At 36.5% G+C, this 22391-nt stretch overlaps 1 protein-coding gene across 7 annotated transcripts in view; it reads left to right on the forward strand.

Moving 5' to 3' along the window:
* GPCPD1 (glycerophosphocholine phosphodiesterase 1) overlaps positions 1-22032 on the forward strand; it is a 45538-nt gene extending 23506 nt beyond the window's left edge. For 6 of the 7 annotated variants that reach the window (XM_066995491.1, XM_066995493.1, XM_066995492.1 and 3 more), the window contains 15 exons: positions 936-977; positions 2233-2356; positions 3465-3711; positions 4796-4958; positions 5049-5181; positions 5413-5467; positions 7163-7255; positions 9036-9113; positions 9895-9934; positions 10708-10769; positions 12104-12169; positions 12736-12872; positions 13997-14132; positions 14443-14603; positions 20267-22032. In XM_066995491.1, coding sequence (XP_066851592.1) covers positions 936-977; positions 2233-2356; positions 3465-3711; positions 4796-4958; positions 5049-5181; positions 5413-5467; positions 7163-7255; positions 9036-9113; positions 9895-9934; positions 10708-10769; positions 12104-12169; positions 12736-12872; positions 13997-14132; positions 14443-14603; positions 20267-20471 — 1742 coding nt within the window. In that variant the 3' untranslated portion in view covers positions 20472-22032. Of the gene's footprint in view, positions 1-935; positions 978-2232; positions 2357-3464; positions 3712-4795; positions 4959-5048; positions 5182-5412; positions 5468-7162; positions 7256-9035; positions 9114-9894; positions 9935-10707; positions 10770-12103; positions 12170-12735; positions 12873-13996; positions 14133-14442; positions 14604-17479; positions 17594-20266 lie in introns of all 7 variants that reach the window. The other variant, XM_066995494.1, reaches the window with a different exon arrangement.
* The last annotated feature ends 359 nt before the right edge of the window (positions 22033-22391 follow it).

Below are 22391 nucleotides of genomic sequence, written 5' to 3' on the forward strand. Positions count from 1 at the left end.
TGTCAAAACTAGCCTCTGCAGAATCCTGTAGTTAAAGATGCATAATATTTTTTTTAACAGACCATAAAGTTTAAATTAACTTTTATCACAGAAGCTAATTTTTCCCAGGATCTGTTCCTATGAAATAGGGGCTTTCTTCATAAGCAGTCTTTTAAGAAAATACAGCAAAACCAGGATGGTCATTATAATCCTAAATTGTTGCCTAATGGTTATTAAAAATGGAGGGCAGGATTACGATTCTTCCTGGAAAAAGATAGGGTTCATGGCTGTAGAGACAAAATTTTGTTAACATTTGTTTTGAGTAACTTGTAGTTTGTGCAGACTGCTGCAATTCTGTTAACGTTGATGAATTGCTTAGTGCCTAAAGATTTCAGTTATTAAAACTGGAGAGGGTAAGGATGAAAGTAATTGAGGAGTGATTTGAATATTTCATCCTAGGATAGGGTTTCTCTCACATGGACAGAATAAGCAGGTTGGACAGAATCAATTGTGACTAACTTGATTTAGAAGCTTTAAATGTGCAGGAGAACAGCTTTCTTGTACGTTTGCAAGAAACTTGAATGTCTTGGACACTAACAAGCGTTTTAGATTCTAGTAGGACATAGATGTTACGAGCAAACTCCAAAACTATGCAGCCTTCTTGCTTTTTCTCAGTTCAGATTACTTCAGATTACTTCAGGTAATGCAGGCATCTTAGGGCGTTTTGTGTGTTGATAAGTTTTTCCTGTAGAAAAAGCATAAAGTTGGAAAAAACTTTATAGAAGGTTGCAATAGACATGCTTGTTTTGTCTGTTTCACTTTTTCCTACTTTTTATTAAATATGTTTTTTAGTAATGAAGTGGAAAAATAGAATTAATTTAACTTGGCAATGATTCCTTTTAGTATGAATACTAATTAGCATCTTTCATTCTTTTCTCCCCTCCTTTCAATTCTAGAAAATGAAATGACCATTGACGATGGATACTTTGGAATCCATAGTAAGTGAAATACATTCATCTTCACCATATACATGTTAACAAGATGAAGCACTGTAGTTGAAAAATATTGTGAAATACTTAGTTTGTTTTAAACATGAATTTTCTGCTTGTGATTGCTTCCTCGGCTTGTACAGTTGGTTTTGTATCTAGCATTTGTGAACACGCTCAGGCCGTAACTCCTAATGTTAATACAAGACTGCTAAGATGAGTTTAAAGATTATCAGTGTATCGGTGTTAAAGATCAAAATTTGTGAACTCTAGATTATACGCATGTATTTTTGGAAATGCAGATTAGGCTGTTAGATTTTGCTTTGAACCTAGCCTTAGAAAGAACTCTTCCTGACTAGCATGTCACTTAGACAAAATGTACAAAAATGTGCCTCTTCAGGTGTGCACGTAACTGCCAAAACCTCTCATAAGCTCAAACCTCATGTTCTTGTGTATGGATGTGTCTTGCTTTTGTCTGTTAGAACCCATTTCCCCGTTAATGCTCAACCCCTTGGCACCTGAGTTAACTCTTTGTCATGTCTCATACATCTTGTCTTCAAGTTTTTCAGTTTTTCTCATATCATCAAAGGATACATTTTTCTAGCAACTCCTGGAAACTGCAGAGTCTACTTTGGCATGAGGCCTGGCAGCTTATGCTTTCTTTGTAGGCTTTCCTTCTCCTGATGGTGATGTTGAGGGTTTTCCTCCTTGCTTTTTCCCTATTGTATCTGTTACTATATTTTGTCCTGCATGCTTAAACTGCTTTACTGCCCTTGCTTATGAGCTAATTTGACATTTGTATCTCAACTGAAACAGTCTCAAGTTGCTTCGGAGTCTGCAGAGTTCGTCAGTTTTCATCCATGTATTGAGAGATCCCTGGATATGGGATGGTTTTGTGTACCTGTAGAGATTTACTTAGCTGTTAATACCATAAATAAAATTAATACTGGAATACTCAATACTCTTCTTCAGACAGTTACCACGTGAATTTGGGAAGGATCAGTGTTCCTATTTTTTTTACCTTAAAACCCAGTGAGCAACTGCAGTATCTGTTGCTTTTTCTGGCTAGGTCAGAAAAAAGAGGTGAAAGGATGCTCTCAATATTTGCCTTGGAAATACTATTGAATAAAGCTGTTGGTAAAGGAGGATTGGCTAGAAGGTGGTATCAGAGGAACAATATCTATATTAAACTATTTAGATCTTCCTTTAGAAAGTGAAACAAGTTATTAAGTTGTCTTTCTAATTCTTGTTGCTTATTCTTTGACAGATGGTATTGAAACTGTGGATGCTGGGTGGCTGACCTGTCAAACAGAAATCAGATTGCGTCTGCATTATTCTGAGAAACCCCCTGTAGTGATAACAAAGAAGAAATTTAAAACATCGAGGTTTAGGTAAGAGCCTGCTCATCTTTGGTAGCAATTTACCTTGTGTTAATTGTCAGTACCTTCGGTTCTTTTTTTCTTAATGAGTTTAGCCTTTAGCATTATGGTTACTAATAGGGCTGTGCTGTCAGGCCAATTTCCAGGTATTTAAGTGCTTTGTAAAAACGTGGTGATATTAGATCAGTGGTGTATCAGTTTCCTCACTTTATTATTGAAAAAGTGTCCAAACTCTTCTGTTTTAACAAAGGAAGTCAAATAGTTAAAACTGTTTTGGTCTCACTGCTGAGTTAATACTTTTTAGCTCTTGCCATTCTGCTGGTTGCTTCCAAGCTATCAAAAATGTATGAAGCAATTGTGATGGCAGAAGTTGAACAGCAGGCATCCTTCACAAATATTTACTCCATCTTTTCCTTGATGTTTGTTTCCTGCTTCTTGGCTAGAACTGTAGCATTCTTAAGTAGTGGTCTGCTATACTTCAGGGAGTTTTCTTTATTCCCTTTTCATAACTTCTCCGAAGGAGTAGCTTGGATGTGGAAGCTGGGGGAGGAGAGTTGTGTTGTTTTTTTGTGTGTGTGTGTGTATGTGGTTTTTGTTTTGTTTTGTTTTTTGAGGACTGTACTATTGACCCAGGTGTTTGTTCTCCTTCCCTGTTTGAATTTCTGTGATCTGGCGCTTGTCCTCGCTGTCTCTTCCCACCTTCCCACCCTGTTTCCCCTTCCTGTGTGCATGTTTTCTTGGAACTCTGGTTGCTAAGCTTTATCCCACCACATAGAGTTGTACTACATGGTGAAGGCTTTGTGTCTTCTGTAGGTAGTGTTGGCGCTGCTTCTCTGACCATTACTATAGTTTTCCCGTTAACCAAAGTTCCAGAATTAGTAGTAATTCATACTAGAAGTAATTGAGCACTTAAACATGACTGAAATAGGATTTAGACAGCAGTGGTTCCAAAATCCTACTCCTGTTAGGGCCTGCTGCATGCACAGCTGTCTGTAGTTGGTGGTGTCAAGAAGACTTCTTGTGTTGTACGAGTTTCTGCTCAAGCTGCTTTCTAATTCTCCGGTGTTTCTGAAGACACACCTGTAAGTTAACCATTTGTTTTGTATTTCTGATTGAGCAGAGTAAAACTGACTCTAGAAGGCCTGGAGAAAGATGAGGATGATGAAGAGGGCCAAGAAAAAACATCCCCTACAGTTCCTCAGAAAATGGCAAACACTGTGGAGTTCTCCTTAATAACCAACAATGAATATAAATGCCGACACTCTCAACCAGACTGTGGTTATGCTTTGCAGCCCGATCGATGGATAGAATACACTATACAAACCATGGAGCCTGATAACTTGGAATTAATCTTTGATTTTTTTGAGGTATGTCGCTTTACCACTTACAAGCAACTCTAGTCTGCATTCTGGAGTTGAAGGAGTCAATTACGTTGAAGATTCTGCTGATGGCATCAGCCTGCAAACTGATCAACTTGATCTTTGGGATGTTACTTGTGTAAATGGTTTATGAGTATGTTTGTTAATGCACCATTTTACAGATTTTTTTTTTGTGTTGTCTCGTATGACACAAAGTTTTGCGTTTTCTCCTCCTTGAGAATAGTTAATACAAATTGCACTCAAATCTTAGTGTGCCGTACTGTATATAATTAGGTTAGCTTGATTTTTATCCTTTAACGGGTGAGTTCTGCTTATCCTCTCTGAATTTTAACAATGTATATAGGGACTGGTTAAAATACAACTATTTCATCTTGATTTTAAGTTGCAAAAAAATTCTATGAACTAATTAGTACAAATTAAAACTGCAGATTCTCACTACTTCATTTGCTAGTTATTTTGCACTCAAAGTATTTCAGGAAAAGTTAAATATTCGTAGTTTTTAAAGAAAATAACTTTGGTATTTTCATACTGTTTATGGAGAAGAAAGTTTTAAGCATTCTCTTTGGTCAAAAAATGCCTTTAAATCACTTAGAATCGCAATTGTAAAGTTGCTACATAGTTCCTGAAATTAACCATGATCAAGTGCCTGTTCTGTTTGCTAGTTGCCATCTTCCTTCTCTGCAAATGAGTACAGAGCTCTTTCAAACTTACATATTATTTAAGTTGAACTTTGCTCTAAGTGTGACTTGGGCATTTTAGAAGAGAGTATATTCCATACATTGCATTTTTGGTCTGAAAAGGTTACCATATCTAAGGGGTTTTTTTAAAGATTAATGTACGTGGTTTTCTGGATTTCAAACAACAATTTCATATTCCTATTTGTAACTTGCAACATAGTTATATGAAAAATTTTAGTCTGAAACTTGTGTTTTCTGTAACACATGGGAGATTTCGTTATGTTAGTGACTGTGTATGTTTTGCTGAGTACCAAGGTTTCCATGAGAAAGCAGAGCTGGTTAGTATTCTCACCTACATATAACAGTAGGTGTTTTGGTTCTTTCTTTGTTTTTAGGAAGATTTAGGTGAGAAAGTACTGCAAGATGATGAGCTCCCAGGTCATGTAGGTTCTGCCTGCCTCCTGTCATCCACAATTGCAGAATTTGGAAAGAGTGCTGGAATTCTTACACTTGCTATCATGGGCAGAAATCCGAGGAAGACAATTGGGAAAGTTCGAGGTACAGTTGATGCAAACAGACGTAGATAACTTTACTGGAAGTCACCCATTATCTGATGACAAGTGAAACATTTGATATCTTTCCTTGTAGTGGACTATATAATTATTAAGCCAATCCAGGGATACACTTGCGATATGAAGGCCTCATATGCAAAATACTGGAAACCAAGAACAACTCTAGATGTTGGACACAGGGGAGCAGGAAATTCTACAACAACAGCTAAGTGAGTTCATTTGTGTTTTAATCTGTTTGTTTTGTTTAATGTTTGGTTTCATGGATACCAACTGAGGAAGCAGCTGGTTTCAAATTAAAAGCTACAACACATAACTGTTTTAACTCTTTCAATATCAAACGTGAGTGTTCCACAGAACAAAGACTTCCAATTTCTGTTTCTGTTGCTTCAATGAACTTCATGATGCAGTTGATAAAACTTTTTTCTTTGCCGTTATTTCAGACTTGCTAAAGTTCAAGAGAACACTATCGCTTCTCTGAGGAATGCTGCAAGTCATGTACGTACACACATTTACATGAACGCAGTACTTGTATGGTTAAAACTAGCTTGGCTTGTATGCTTCGTTTTCAAGATTCAGTACAATAAATCTTAAATATGCTGATTAAAAAAAGAAAAAGGCGTTAAATTATGAAGCTGTGGAAGTTCCCTGAGAAATAAGAAGGGAAGAAATAGCTTAGTTTAAACTTTCATTCTTAAGTTCTTCAAAAACCCCTTCCATCCAAAATGTTCTGGTGTTATTCTAATACAGGGAAAATTTTAACTTCAACCCTGCAGAGATGTAGGATTGTGAATAATTTTGAACAGATGAATGAAGTCTGGCTCTTCTAGAGCCAGCATACTCTGAGGCAGCAAAGGTCTCGCTCAGGGACTGCAGAGTACCTCAAACTGGTTTACAAAAAAGGGACTTGAGAGCTGAGTTCTAAGAATAAGTTCTTAGAATAGAACAGCCCCTTGTTCCAGTGGTTCTTACAATGAAGATTTTGACTCCTAGGATCTTAAAACTCTCGCGGGATATTTAATTTGGAGATACACTCCTCCAGTACTTAAATTCTGTGACCTAGATGGTTGGTTTTATTCCTTCCAAAAACTTGTTCTTGAAGTGATCTGTGATAAGATCGGTCTAGACAAAGAGGCAGTGAGGCGGAGTAGCTGGAGTCAGTGCTATGGAGCACATTCAGACATTCCTTGTGTAGCTCCTGTTTTCACTGAAGAGCTGTGGTTACAGTCACAGTAAGATGCTGCTATAAGATCACGTGCTGCTTAACTTGTAGGTTTCTGAGACTTCTCTGGTACTATAACAGTACCAGAAGAATCCACTAGCGTGGATTCTTACCAGACATCCTTTGTAGTTACTAATACTCCAGACTCTGCTGCCATCCCTTTATGTTTATTGGCTTCTTATTCCTGAGCACTTTAATTCCCCAAGAGTCTCATTTTGGAGGCGGAGTAGAATTTGAAGGCAGCGTCTAGACCACACGCTGACTGGAGAGCAAATGAAAACTACAGTTATGAAAAGATCTGTTTAAATAGTACTTCTTAATTTCCCGGTAGATACATCAGGTTTCTAGATGCTTTTAAAAAGTCTGCAGAAAGTATATTGAGGCAGAAATTTACTATAAAATAATAACATCACCAGAAAAATATTTTGAATTATTTGCGGAATGAGAAGACTGGAAGCCACCACCACAAAAATATTTCTGCTGAGAAAGGAATGATTGGGAGACAGTCAAAATAAGTCAAAAATTGTTTGTGTTTCCCGTAGTTTCTGGGCCTTCATGTCCATAGATTATACTTAGAGCTCTTGTTTAATCTTTCTTCCCTTTTAAGCTTAACAAAAATAACATACAACATAAAAATAACATACAACAACAAAAATAACATCTGAAAATGATAGGAGAATACTGGATATAGCAGTTTCTGCTCTTGCACATGTTACAACACTGCTGCTCTGTCCTTTTGGTTTTTGTTTTCCCTATTTTTAATTTTTATTTTTAATTTTTTAATTTTTAATTTTTGAGTAAGATGTGACTGGTAATGACCAGTATTGCATACAGCTTCTGGTAGATGCCCAGGACCTGCATATATTTGGAAACTTGTCTTCTGAGTTTTCTGCAGTTCTCGAGTCCTTGTGCATCATCTGTTAATGGGTTTTTGTTTTGTTCGGTCGTGAATGTTTTTCTGTTTTCTGTAGGGAGCAGCATATGTGGAATTCGATGTACACCTTTCTAAAGATCATGTGCCTATTGTCTACCATGATCTCACATGTTGCATGGCAATGAAAAAGGTAAGGATGATGATCATGTCTGTGTTTTTATCTTGGTGTGACCAATCCAGAAACTAATTTTTCTTTCTCATAGAAATAGTTCTGGGAAATCAACGAAAGGAAATAAATATGTAGTGATACTGTATGCATAAAGTATGGCTGGGAAGTTGAGTTCTTCCTTTTGATGTTGTAGCAACAGTGTTTCAGATGCCTGATCTGTATCTCTTTAAATGTAAATTGCAGTTATTTAGCTTTTGTTTATTTATGGTTTGAAAGAAAAATGCACGCAACTCCACTGGAATCAGTAGTACCTCTTACTCTGAGAATCTAAGGGATCCCAAGACCTTCTGGTTGTTTTTTTTGTTTGTGGGTTGGTTTTGGTTTGTGGGTTTTTGTTTTGTTCTGATTTGATTTTTGTTTTGGTGTTTTTGAGGGAGAGCTGATGTGATTTTCAACATGACTTCTCACCCCTGCTGGTACTTAACTGTTTAGAACAAGTATTATGTACTCATAAATGCACATTAGCTTAAACCAGAGTCTACCTTGTATCCCAGTAGTGGCCAGTGGATGGAAAGCAGAAAATTGGAAGAAAAATGAATCTTCTTGATGTAGAAAGCTTCTGAAAAATTGGATTAACCACAAATGGCTCGGTTTCCATTAATTTTTCTCATTCTTTCTTGAACCACTTTTCCTTCTGCATTTTGATCTTTCCTGTACCTGTGAGGTAAACGGTATAATTCATGCCTTGTGGGGACAGTAAGTGAGGCTGAAGAACTGCTTTGGTTTGCTTGGTGGGACAGAAGGAAAGGAGTTAGAACGGATGTGCTAGGAGCAGGAAAACAGGACTTGAAAGCGTCTTGTTCCTCTCCTAGCTCAAGTTATCAGTTGTTGCAGTAGTTACTTTTTTCAATCAAAACTTTCTGCTGTTTTTGTAAGCATTGAGAGTAGGATAATGTAAGCAGTGAACAGTACTGTTATTCGTGCATATGGATAATTGTTCCTTAAATGGTACTCTGACCAGACATTCACAATACCTTTTAAATATCCAAGTTTCACGAAGCATAAAAATCGAGTGTTTTTATGGTGACATAACAGTTTTTAATAATGAGAGAAACATAGGCCTAAGAGCTGGTAACTTAAACGCAGAGTTATTCTTCCTTCTGGTCTGTTGCATATTCTCCCTTGATCCCAGAATAGTTGTACTCAACCACAGTGCAAAGAGGCAAGTTTGGGTTTGAGCAGTTCTGGAAAGGGAAGTACTTACACAGTGAATCAGTGTTGTCTTGTTGAGTATTAATTTCTTTATAGTGAAAGGAAGTGAGAACCATATTGACAGATTTATTTATTTTTTGGCAATAGATTCTTGGAGGGGGGAGGGCTGTCTCAATTTTACCAGGACACTTGTCTCTTGGTATAAGCTTCAGAGCCATTGGATAAATAATTATGTCTTGGAGCATTTCAATGGATTTCTTTACTTGTGGATGTAATTTTTCCTGAATAAATTAGGTGATCAAGTTTTACAGAATGAATGTATTAACCTTTTTTGAAGGTTAACATGGAAGAACATTGAACCTATGACTTTAATGAATGACCAAGTCCTGGTTTTCAAATTGACACCTGTTTTATGGTTCTGAGTGCTTATGTTGTCTTTTGATAACTGATCATCTTAGTTGTTACTATAACACTTACATTGTTATCAGTAAAAGTCAGAAAATTTTAATGGCTTTTCATGTTAACATTAAAAACATATGTTTTTAGTACTTTTCAGTGATGCTTCATTATGTATTATTTCTCTTCAAAGAAACTGGATACAGAGCCTTTGGAGTTGTTTGAGATTGCAGTCAAAGAGCTCACATTTGATCAACTGCAGTTATTGAAGGTATCGTTACTTTTTCTGGTTTGATACACTAGGTGTGGGATTTGTAGCTTTGATTTTTGGAGTAACTGCACATAGTGTGGGAGAGCATAAGCTTCACAAGTAGTACAAGTAGAATAAGTAGTTAATTTCAAGTATGGTACTCTTGTACCATCATTACAGCTTGAATAAATATCATTACTAAGGTTTTCCAGAAATAGCATCCAAACAACTTGTATGGGTTTACATCATTATGCTACCATTCATGTTTTAAAAAAAAAAAAAAAGTGTTGGTTGGGTTAATTTAAAGCCAATGCTTTGGAAGAAAGATACCGTTCATCAGGTCTGTATAGTTCTTATATTTCCCTGTTAACAAGAGAGATCCAGATTATGTTGGCTTCCTTCTTGGAGGCGCATGTAGAGGTTCACAAGGGTCCGTGATTCAACAACCTGGATTGGACAAACTGGCTAGAACTACTTGATTTTAATTGAATTGGGTATCACTGCATCTTCCAAACAGAAATTGTCTGCCTACATAAAAGGGGGGTCAGGGATAAGACTGGGCCACTGAAGACCAAGGTGAGATACCTGTGCTCAGTCAAGGAAGCAGCTGGCTGAACCAAGAATGACGTTTCTTTTTACTTCCAGTTACTTCCACTGTGTCTGTAATGGACTTCTAAACGTAAAATAAATAGATAATAATAATTAAAGTTTAAAAAAAAATCAGAAGGAAATTGTGTTTTACTTGTAATAAGATCTCTGCGGGTGGAACACTTGTTAATTTGATTCTTTTTATGCTTCTTAGCTGGCTCATGTAACTGCCCTGAAAGTTAAAGATCACAATGGTGCGTACTTGTTGGCAAGAGTATTGGGATTCATTTATTACAATGTAATGATACATAGTCAGTGATTGCAGTAACTTGTTCTAATCGTATTTGGCTTTTTCCTGGAAGTGTATAAATGCTTAATTAGTTACTTTAATTTTAAACTGTCTGTAGAGTTTTTTGCTGGGAAGTAAACACCTGAGTGGGAGTCACTCCCTTGGAAGAGAGGGGACAGAAGGGTGGAAGTTGCTTGCATAGCTAAATATATATTGATGAGTATTCAAAGTGTAATTGCCCATAGTGTTTCTTTCTTATGCTTCTCTGCTTTTCTGGCACCTCTGCAGAATTGCAGTCAAGAACTTTGCTAACTGTTACGGGGCATCTTATTTGTGCTATCTATAAGTCTCAGGCTGTAATTCATCTCCTTCACGGGGACATCAAAATCGTGCAAAGCATCTCTCATATCCTACTTGTCTGGGAAAAGAGAAAATAATAAGCCTTGACAGGCATGGTTGCTTCCACTCAATGTAATTCAGTGACTAAAAGAGTGAGGTATGGGAGAAGCTGCTTCTGACAAATACTCTGTCCAAAAAAAATTCCTGCTGGCAGAACAGGAATTGTCAACACCATTGTTGGGAGTATGTCAGTGTTAGAGGGAAGACTTAAACAATCAAAAGATAAACCAGGTTCAGTTTTTCATTCTTAAAGGTCTTGTGGTTCTGAGCAAGTTACTTCTTGCTGGGATTAGGAGTGTTACTATCTATTTTGATCCAATATTTTGTGTTTATTTTCAGCATCTTTCAAAGAAGAAGAAAATTCTGCTTATGAGACCCAGCCGTTTCCTTCTCTGCAGAGAGTAAGCAGTAAACGTAGAGCAAGATATGATAATTATAGAACACGCAAACATGCAGTTTTTATTATTATTATTTTAACCATCCAATATCAGTGTTGGAACTGAAAATCTAGGCTTTTTTTTTTTTTTTGGACACTGGAGCCTCTCCAGCACATAAAATCAGTAGTTTCCATACCTTCAAAGGCTCTTGATTCAGAATCCCAAGTTGTGTAGATCAGGATACGCTCAGTTTAGCAGCTGGCTAACCATCTGGGCATGGCGTTTCAATGCATTGACAATTGTTTGCTGAATTTAAGGTTTGTGTGTGGGAAAGGCTTTTGTGAGTTCATTGTGTAGTCTTGGCCATGTAGCGGAGCCAGACGTAGAGAAAACAAAAGTGAATATCTAAAATGTTTCCCTTTGTGACTATTGGCTTTGTATTGGTTTGTTTTTCCCAGAAACTACTGTCCAAATAGCTTGATACCATTTGCAACGTCTTTTCTGGAACTGCTATTTTTGTTTCCCCTTCATGTTCTCTTCCTAATGTCTAGACTGCTCATTTAGCATGTCTTTTAGGGACTTGTTTTATACAGTAATACTGCTTTCTATTTGGACTATAACGATTATTAGTACCCAGTTAATAATTATGTGAGAATTAATATAAATTATTCATATAATAAAGAACTTTGTGTAATGGACTGAACTATTGAGGTTCAATTCCTACACGTTTTGGTTCTCCAAAGTTGACTTTCTTCCTGTAAGAAAGGGAATGTTACTCTTTTCTGTACCTTCATATTCATAGGATTAAAGAATCATCTAGCATTTTTTTAATTTCATTCTTGTTAGTTTTGCATTTTGACTTAGTCACCCTTTAATTAAAAACTTTATTTACAAAAATTTCACTTTTTTGTTAGTATCATAATGGTAAGCTCATGGATTTCGTACTTAGGACTATTGTTACTGAAGGTACTTTTTGTATTAAAAAAAACTTTCTAGAGAAGTATAAAACATGTTTCAGGAGTATAAATGGGGCATTTATCACAAGTGTTAAAGGTGAATTGACTTGCATTTGTACTTGATCAAATCTTGATAAGAAAATTTATGAAAACATTTATGTATTTCCTAGCTTTAAACTGAAGTAGAAAAAAGTAAATGTATTAAGGTTTTTTGGTGTTGTGTGTTTTAGTTTGTTTTTTCTGTTTGTTTTTAGTTGACTGTTAGACCCCATTGGGGCTAAATTCCAGTGTATTCTCCCAGTATAGTACTTAGTACTCCCCAATATAGTATTATAGTACTCCCCAATAGTACTTAGTTGACCCCTTTAGCAGTGGAGTCTCTTCATAATGAAATCTTTGCAGGTCCTGGAGTCAGTTTCTGAAGATGTTGGCTTCAACATAGAAATAAAATGGATCTGCCAACAAAGGGTAAGTGAATGTACAGGAGATTTACTTTGATACTTTGCTGTGTTTGTGGCTAAGGCTTGCAATTTGATATGACAGTTTCTGATGAGCTACAAACAAAGAAGCATTTTTATTTTAGTGTGACCCTTTTGTTTTATGGCCCACGATCTTTAAAACAGAGTATATCACCACCACTCTTGCCACTGAACATACACAAGCATGTGTGACTTGTAGGACTACATGTAGGACTCAGCTCATAGTGCAGCTCTGCTTTTTTCTGCATTTTTTTAATGATCTTTCATGGATTTCCTTTGTATTTTCAAAATTAAAGAAGACTTCATAGCAGCTTTCCCTGTAGGTGGGAAGACTGAATTTTTCAGTCAATCCTGCTGTTAGAATTCAACTGCTCTTCTGAGACAGTCCTGTAGAGCTCTAACTGGCATTCAGGAGACTGAAGGAGTGACTTCTGTATTCAGACTTGCAAACTCAGTTCTTGTTTTACTCAAGTTGAAAGAGAGATTATAGCTTGTTAAAGTAATTTTAGTAAGCATCAATTAAAATGGCTTAAACTTGTCTTTTCTTTTTAATAGGATGGACAGTGGGATGGCAACTTGTCAACTTACTTTGATATGAACCTCTTTCTAGATATTATTCTAAAAACGATTCTGATGAATGCTGGAAGAAGAAGAATTGTTTTTTCTTCTTTTAATGCAGATATTTGTACAATGTAAGTTAAGGAGAAACGATATATTTTCTTTTTTTTTTAATTCCATTAAATTTACTTTCAACATAGGTATACCCAGCTATTCACTAATAACAAGTTCCAGTTAGACCTAAAATTTGGGTAGAAAAATAGATGGGAATTGAAACAAGGAATTAGACCCCTTTGATATCTGAGCTGTGACAAAAAGTAGGAAAATGAAGTCCAAGTAGATATTTTTGTTAGGTGCCTTCCTGAATGCTTCAGTCTTAACACAACAAGAAAAAGTAAGGGTTTCTTACGGTATCACCAAGTCTTTTTCAGTTATACTTAAGGGGTACACAAGCCTAATTTGCAAACAAAAAATTGTTAGATTTTTTTCAATGTACCTGCCTTTTTAAGAGGACAGAAAATTAAATAGCTTTGAATTACCTACGGTGGCTCTTTTTGGTAAGCAGAATTCATTTTGTGGAATGTCAGATATATTGCAGCACAGAAAAAACAGGAAATAACTGGGAAACAAACAGTTGGGATATATGTGAATTAACAAGATGTATTTTGTAACAAGAAGTGATTGAGCGCTATTAATGAAAGGCTTAATAGAAACATCATTTGACAAGAGACTTCATTGATGAAATACTATGGAAGGATAAATAGGGCAAAACCAAATCAGGGTACTGACAAAAGAATTACAAAACTAGCGTGAAAGTGTATAACATGTTAATCCCGAAACTGTGTTTCCATCTACTGTCATTTCATGCCCCTAATTGGTATTATCCATCTTGAAAATTACATTAGTAAGGTTAAGTATTGTACATTAAACACGATGGTTTCTTATCATGTATTTTTGTTTTGCTCTATTATACATTTGAGAAGAAAATCACAGAATTGGATAGCTTTCAAGGATTTTATGTAAACATTTTGTGGGTGTGGATTGGAGTTGAACATGAACTCGAGCTTCCCTTCAACTGTGTTTTAATCTCTGACAATGGCAAACTGGTGGAGCAGTTTGTCACATACTCGCTATGAAAATGCAGTACCATCTTGTTGCACCACTCAAATGCACATGCAGCAAAGGAAGTAATTCTCAAACAGTAAGATTGAATTTCACTGCTTTTAAACTTCCTACTTGCAAACGTTTTTTATAACAGGGTCCGGCACAAGCAAAACAAGTATCCTGTGTTATTTCTCACCCAAGGAGAATCTAAGCTCTATCCAGAACTTATGGATCTCAGATCTCGTACAACTCCAATTGCCATTACTTTTGCACAGTTTGAAAACTTGCTGGTAAGCTGACAAGCTCTGGTATTTCTCTGCAATAAAATTAAATTGAATTATTACTAATTGTTGTAAATCCATGATTTTTTACCCAAAATTGTAAACAAACTCATAAATGTGTTAACATTAGTAACTACCAAAATAATGCTGTTGTTTGAAATTTCTGTTTAGTATGTTGCTTAAAAAATACAGGGCTAAACCCTTTAATTGTACTAAGTTATTATATGAAGTTATTATAAGGAGCTACAAGTGTCAATAAAAAAGCTAATGTGAGAACTTTTCAGAAACAGGTTTTTAATTGAAGTGTTTTATATTTCAGGGAGTTAATGTGCATTCTGAAGACCTGCTGAGGAATCCATCATTCATTAAAAGAGCCAAATCTAAAGGCTTAGTTATTTTCTCTTGGGGAGATGATGCAAATGACCCAGATAACAGGAAGAAGTTGAGAGAATATGGTGTTCATGGGCTAATATATGACAGGTATGTTATTGTGCTTAAAAAAGAAAAATTAGAATAGTTAAGTTGAAGAAATGGTTGTATCCTGAATCCTGTGAAGCTTCACATTCCTTTATGATTGACTGGGTGCAGAATATCTTCCTTTTCTACTATAAACACAACAAGCCCATAAAACCAGTTGCAGAAAAAGATACACTAATTCCTATTCTTTCAGCTGTGTATATGAATCAGAATAACTGTTGTTTCTCATCAGGCTAATGTAAATAAAATCTAACTCTAAAGAACTAGTGCATGGCCTACACATTTAGTACGCTATTAACCTTTCTGACAGTAATTTTTCAACTGTGTATTACAGTGTGGTGAGGAAAGTGTTATTTTAACTGTCTGACTGAAATTTTCAGCTGTCTACATTTACTGGTGGAAATAGTTAACACAACTTTTAAACAAATGAATTATACTTAATTTTCCCCAGCCTTGTGTTTAGTTGTGTTTCAGAGCTCATAGAGTTATAGAATGGCTTGGGTTGGAAGGGCCCTTAAAGATCATCTAGTTAAAACCCCCCTGCCATAGGCAGGGATGCCACCCACTAGAGCGAGCAGGCTGCCCAAAGCCCCATCCAGCCTGGCCTTGAACTCCTCCAGGGATGGGGTATCCACAGCCTTTCTGGGCAACCTGCTCCAGTGCCTCGCCACCCTCTGAGTAAAGAATTTCCTCCTAACCTCTAATCTAAATTTCCCCTCTTAGTTTAAAACCATTTCTCCTTTTTCTGTCATTATCTAACTGAGCAAAGAGTTGCTCTCCATCTTTTTTATAATTATTCTTCAAGTACTGAAGAGCTGCAATGAGCATTCATGTATAGTTTACTATTTTTTTGTATTAAAATACCTTTGGAGTGACTCTCAGGGCAAACTGCCAAAAATAATCACTTCAGAGGTTAAGGTATCTCTGCGGTTCAGGTTGACATCAGAATACTGTGGTAAATCTTTGAACAAAAGAGTTACTTCGTCTTTTCAAAAATCAGAAGTTTCAGGTCTTATATCTTAAAAGATACTAATAGCAGGAGGTAGTTGCACAAAAACAGTGTTTATTTCGCTTTTACAAGAAGAATCTTGAACTTGGAAAGCTGAAATTTGTCAGAAAGTCTAATCACAAAGAATATGTAATTAGGAAAGCATTAAGTGTAGTCAAGATGTCAAACTATGCAAGACTCAAACCATCGAACTTTGTGCTTTAGCACAAAGGGTATTCCTTTTATACAAAGGGTATTCCTTTTATACATTTAGGGTATTCCTTTGCACATGGTGCACCAAAAAAAAAAAAGGCGAGGAAGATCAGGTAATTGTCAAGGGCTCTGTACTCTGCAAAGTGAAAAATGAAAGTCAGATTGATATGTCTACAGTCAAAAAGTCAAATACACTTATTTTTATAGTTCTAGACTCCTAGTGCAAAAAGTTACCGAACTCCCTTCAGTTCATTCTTGACTACTGAGAGTCATTCCAGACTGGGTGGAGATTATCTGGTTTGCCAGTGGTCTTCCTCCTTGTCCTGTAGTAGGTCTGCCTCTTCTTGTGGATGGTAAAAAGGAGTAATGAGACTTTTGCACTGGGGAGCAGCTTCAGGCTTAAGTCACTGAAACATCAAGTCATCTGCCCTGCTGCAGCAGTGCTGCTTGTTAGACCTCTCAACATTTAGGCCCTGATAGTGGATGGAAAAATCTCTGGACTGGCATGCACAAGATCTGGTACTCTGGCTCTTAGTGTACGGTCGTATGGGTGTTACCAAACTTGATTCTGTGCCATGCTTGAAGTGATAAATCATTGGTCTGTGGACAGGTGGGGTGTTCTAATCAAATATCACTGCTTAAAGGGTTCTTCTTGAAATGTCTGTGCTTCTAATGACTGCTAAACCAGTCTTTTCAGAGTTGTTAATTACTCCTGATGTAATAGATGAGCACTAGCATGGTAAAACAGTAAAATGCGTGACAGCCTTATTTCTGTCTTGGTGCTGCTTCCCCTGCTCGGATATGTAATTGCTCAATGCTGCTGAAGTAATGCTGCATTTATGCCAGGGCTGCAAGTCTGCGAAGTGTCATCATGTGGCCTCTTTTGTGCTGCTTAGTGGGCATAAGTTACAGCATGATAGCAAAACACGTTTTACCTCACCTTTTGATGACTGACCAATTCATTGGAATTGCTTATATGCTGAGTTGCCTCGTGGAGTTAAACAAAAAAAAAAATCTTTCACCTTCATGCGCTGTTCAGACCATCTAGATTCGTAATACTACTCATGACTTCTCTGACCCACTTGCTCCCCATATTTCTTCTACCTTGTTTACATCTTCACACTTCGAGAGGAACACAAAAATAATAGCGATTGCAAAGCTGTTCTTAAAAAAAAAAAACACAGTAGTTCAATAGTGCATTTTTTTCTCTTTACTCAGTGTGACTGAGTAGCAAACAATCACTTTTTTTCAGTATAACTATTGCAGTCTGGTTAACTCTAGTTTCTAAACACTGCTAATTTTTTCTGTAGGCAAAAATGAATATTGGAATGCTCCTTTATGATCCTTAATTATTTTCCAAAGTTAACAATAGAATTAAGTTTAAGCTTAATATAGATCCATTAGAAGGAACATGATACTTCTGAAAGTGTCAGGTAGACGCTGTCCTGTGCCTGGTGTTTTGTGTTGCTGTTCACTAGAGCTTTACTTAAACCATCTTCATAAGTGTAGTTTGTGAGAATGTTAGGAAATGAACACGTGGATTAAAATCTTTAGGTGAACTTCAGGTTGTTTGGATATGACCCTGGGTTATTGTTATGGCTGGCATCTGGTAATTGCATCAAATATTATGAACTGTCTGGGTAGAGATGATTTCTGTAAGCTATTTTTCTGAACTTAGTTATCCATGTAAAGATGAGCAAAATGAATGTAGCCACTCGCGAAGATGGGAGAAAAGCTCTGTGCTGAATACCAAAAGTTGCTGATACCAAGTGTCGGGGGAAAAAAAACACAGGTAGGGAGGGTCTGATTTCGTTTTGCATGGAGGAAAAGCTGCAAGGCTGAATCCGAGAAGCTTAACAATGCCACTGCTGTTAAAAGAACCAGCTCACTGGTGCAGGGGGAAGATTTTTTTTTTTTACCATCCTTTCTCCACTTGGGCTGCAGATCATTAGACATACCCAAAGTCGTTAAACGAAATGTATGGTCTAGTGCAGTTTCCAGGACAATATTTTTGCCTTTTTCCTATGTTCAGTGAGCATTTATCTCAAAACTTAAAATATCAGAACTACTTGTATAAAAGACAATCTATAGAAAAGGTGACACCTCTGCCTCAATATCCAGGCTCCTATTTGGGCCCTAATCTAGAAAAGTACATTAAAGGCACATCTGTGGATCTTCTTTTAACACCAAAAGTTAAATCTCATGATAAAAACTCATTATTAGTCTGGTGTTTAGATTTACTGAAAGAAGAAACTTTAACCTTGTACAGACAAATTCTCTGGATTGGGAAAAAAAAAAAAAAAAAAGTGTTTTAAAACAGGGTTTTGGAGGGGAATTATCTGGCATTTTTCTCCTGGATAAACTTTGTAAAAGGTCCAGAAGATACTTCTGTGTTTGAATTTACTTAAGACTGTTCTTACTGAGTTAAACTCTTATAAGGAGTTGGTTACATATTAAACACCAATGTGGAGAGGGAGTGGGTGCTAACTTGGCTTTGCATTATCATCTTTTTTTTTTTTAATTCTCTCTACATGATCTAAGTTCTGCTTGTTGAATAATACATACAGCTGCATGAAAATCGTTAAGCCAGCAATCCTGAAACACTTCGGCCGAAAGCTTTTCTATGAGTATTTTCAGTGTGTTTGTCTCCCCTCTAAATACTGCTTTTCCTTATGGCTTCGTGTTGAGTTTGCAGGTTCCAGACAAAAGCTTTGTGCTGTATCAGTAATTTTCAAAAACGAATGCAAATTTTGTTGGCAATAAATGCAAAAGCATTTCAAAAACTTTTCAAAGCTAAGACTGATTAAATCTGTGTCATCTTGTACAGGTTTTTTTGCATGAAAACAGTATTTCCCTGTGACTGACTATATTTTTGATTTTTTGATTTTTGAAATAATTGGTAAGAGAGATCCTGGAGCCGTGGCCTTTCTGAAGGTGTAGAATAGGGGACCCAAACAAAAAGTGGGAACACGAAATTCTGAGTTGTAAGAGTAGTTGTGCTTCAAATGGTCTTCTCTGCCTTCAGCATAAAGAAGCACTATGCATATTGTAGCAGATGTTCCAGTGAACAGTCTGAAAGGAGCTTGGAAGGCTGTCTTCTGCAATCTTCATTGAAAAGAATTGAATATGAAGCAAGAATTACAGAATTTCTGCTTGCCTTAGCAAAGAACTAATAGAATACCTGCTAGAAGCTGCCTAGCAGCATGCCTAGCCGTGTTCCAGAGCCAAGGGGCCTGGAAACATGCCTCTGTTTTTCCATTGTCTATCTGATGGGAAGGGCTTAAAAACAGCAGTTCATAAAAGGGTGTTGCTATATTAACAACAGAAACAAACAAAAAAAAATCCTTTCTCCTAACTTCAGTGCTACGTCTTGAATGCATGAAAGAATTGATAATACGTGAGCTACGTTAACTAGAGAAAGCAAAGGTCTTATCTGCATCGTGGGAAAAAGGTTGTATTGCAGATAGTTTCTGTCAGGCAATTTGGGTTCGTATTGTAGTCCTGTATTAGGCTGTAGGTGCTGTGCAAGTAATTGAACTCTGTGCCTTTGGTTCGTGTACTTTAAAATTGGACAGCTTGCTATCCTTGGTCTTACTGTAAGGGACTTGATCAACATCTGTATGCCCTGTAGAATTGTTTCCAAGCTCATTTACGATATCACTCCTTGAGCAGCTTATTATTTTTGTCTGAAGCTTTACAACAGTTCAGAATGTGTCTTGCTGAGGTTTAAAGGCACCTGGCATTCTGTTTTGGTTGTGCCATTGTGTTTGGACATAGGTTGAAATTACTGTGTAAAAGAAAGGGTTGAAGGAGTCGTAGATGAGAGGCAGTATGAATATTCATAAGATGGCAAAGCAGAAGCCACAGTAATTCCTTCCAGAAGTTTTCTTAGGAGATAAACCTGGAGACCTGCAGTATCTGAAAGCGTATATGTGCAGTAGATAAAAGTGAAGGGAACTGGACTGCAGAAAGTTGCCAGCGTTTACATTTTGCGTATAAATAACATACTGATATTAGAAGTAATGTCAATGATTAGATTGTATCCTTTTTATTTTGGCTGCAGTAAGTTTATGCCAAAGTAGACCAGTGGTTTTTCTTCCTTTCTTTCACCATAAAGTGCCATTCACTCCAAGTAAAGAGGAATTATTATTTAAATGATGTAAGTAGTTGAATTTGCATTAGGTATGAATAAAGATCAGGTTTTGTTTTTTACTCTTCACCTAATATTGTAATAGTAATTTTAAACAACCATAAATCAACCATTGTGTAGAAGACATACCGTTTTATATTGGAAGATTAGAGACAAAACATAAGGTACTAACCTCAAACATCCTGTTTTTGTAGACTTGCTGGTATATGACTTCATTAGGAGGAAAAAAAGACAAGAGTAGCTTCATTTAGTTGTCCTGTGAACTGTCAGGTTATACTGATAATTCTTTGTCTCTTTTTTTTCTCATTTATTCAGGATATATGACTCAAATCCTGAACAACCAAATATATTCCAAGTAGAGCAACTGGAACGTCTAAAGAAGGAATTACCAGAGCTGAAAAGCTGTGTGTGTCCCACAGTTAGCCACTTCAAATCCATATCTCCGTGTAAATGTCATCATAGTTGCCTGGAAGAGAAAACTGTAGATAACTTGCAGAGCGTTCAAATGCAAAAGGACTGATTCTAGGCAGAATGCTGTTTTGTATCTGTTTAACTTCGACCATCGAAACAGTGCTCTCCATGCCTTGACTGTTTGTTTGTTTAAGTCCCCCAAATAGCAATAACTGTGTTCCTCCTTCCTGACAATACTTGCTAAAGTTTCAAACAATGTTAAAATATTCAGCCAGTTATAGTTGTTGCAGTTTACATACACAGTTTTAAGTTTCCCATAATCAAGTCTCAAATTTTGAAGCAGTAAATTTAGTATTAACACTAAGTGTGTTTAAAAAAAAAAAAAGGCACTCTAAGGAGTGGAAGTTAAAAAACTAAATTGTAGAGAAATTACAATGACCTGATGGTGAAAATGCTTTAAAAAAAAAGTTTTGATTTTGATTTTACTTCAGTAGTACAGCTCATCAGCCTGTACATGACACCAGGAAATTAAGAGTGATTGTAAGGTACATAAAATTAGATCTAGCCCGAATAAATCGGTACCTCTATCTGTATATTTATTTGCACTGATAGATCCACCTGTATAAAGCTTTGTGCCATTTAAAAAAAACTCTACACTTTTAAGTAAATTGCAGTGCATATTAACTCATTTTTCCCCCTTCATGGACATTTAGGCTGCTGCCATTTCTTCTGATTTGCCAACTGAGTGGTACGGTGTCTGTGTTTAGTAGCGAGGGGTGAACCACAAGTATGAATATTTTTTCATTAGTCTCACAGAAGCCTGCTAAACTTTAGGAATGTTGCTCATAATTTTAACAGAATTACAGAAACACCTGTCAGTGGCTGAGAATCTTTTTTGCACAGTAACCTTAATAAACGAAACATGTACCATGCACAAACTCTAGAAAATGCATGCTTTAGTTTTTAAGCATGAAATTTAGGTGTTTGCTGAGGTCCTTGCATCTTTACGGTGCTAGTTATGTGTGAAGGGTGCAAGGACTAACTAAACTACTTAACCTTCTTTGCCTAAAACCACAAGCCTGTTATTCACAAACATTTGGAAAAAAAAAAGGCTATACCATACATGGTTTGTCTTTCTTACATAATATAAGCCACTAGCTTTTGTATTTTGCAAGAGTTGATTTTTTTTTTTTCGGAGCAAGAATTACAACTGTACTGAATTCAGATAATCTGTATGCTGTTGGCTGATACCTATCCTTTGTAATTTATTATGAAGTCATAGTTTAGAATCCTTAATAGATATATGCATGTCCTTTTTCCTCCTGAAGTTGCAGGTCATGCCAACACAACAGCTGTAACTTTCTACTGAAGTGTTAATGTATAATAAGAATGAAAAATATTTATTTTTTTCTCTTGTAAATTGACAATGAAAACAATAGTGTGTACTATATTCTTTATATACAGTCATTGCTACTTAGAACTGATTGTACAAAGAGTAAAGCCATTACAGATACATGCTTGAGCCTGCACCACTGAGCAGTTTGGAACAAACAGCTTGTTTCAATTTGCCTTGTACATTTTAGTATTTAAAGTTTGTCCTGCACAAACAGCACAGTCATGATTAGGTATCTGGAAGCTGTCTTTTATTAAAAAAAAAAAAAAAATTCCAAGTGAGTGAGTTGTCTTTTTGGGAAGGAGGGAGGGAAGGAGCTCTGAACCTGATTTTTGACATCAACAATGATCGCCTGCAGCTGTTACCTGATAGAGCAAGTCCAGATTCCTCACTTGTCAATGTGTGTGATTAATTCTTAGTAGTTTATAATTTGTGTACCCCTGAGAACTTCTTTTGAAGGGTTTTGAGGACTTTCCCAACTAAGTGGCTGTGGCAGCTGCTCTTTTCCTGCATGGTAGCAGGTCACTAAGGTAAGTGTATGCCTGGAAAGGCAGCTGTTAGTTTTCCATTGGGCCAGTGTGTAAATCAATCTGATTTATGTTGTTTTATGCTTCCAAGTCCTCCAAAAGCTTAATC

The sequence above is a fragment of the Anser cygnoides genome, chromosome 3 (assembly GCF_040182565.1).
Source record: "Anser cygnoides isolate HZ-2024a breed goose chromosome 3, Taihu_goose_T2T_genome, whole genome shotgun sequence".
NCBI lineage: Eukaryota > Metazoa > Chordata > Aves > Anseriformes > Anatidae > Anser > Anser cygnoides.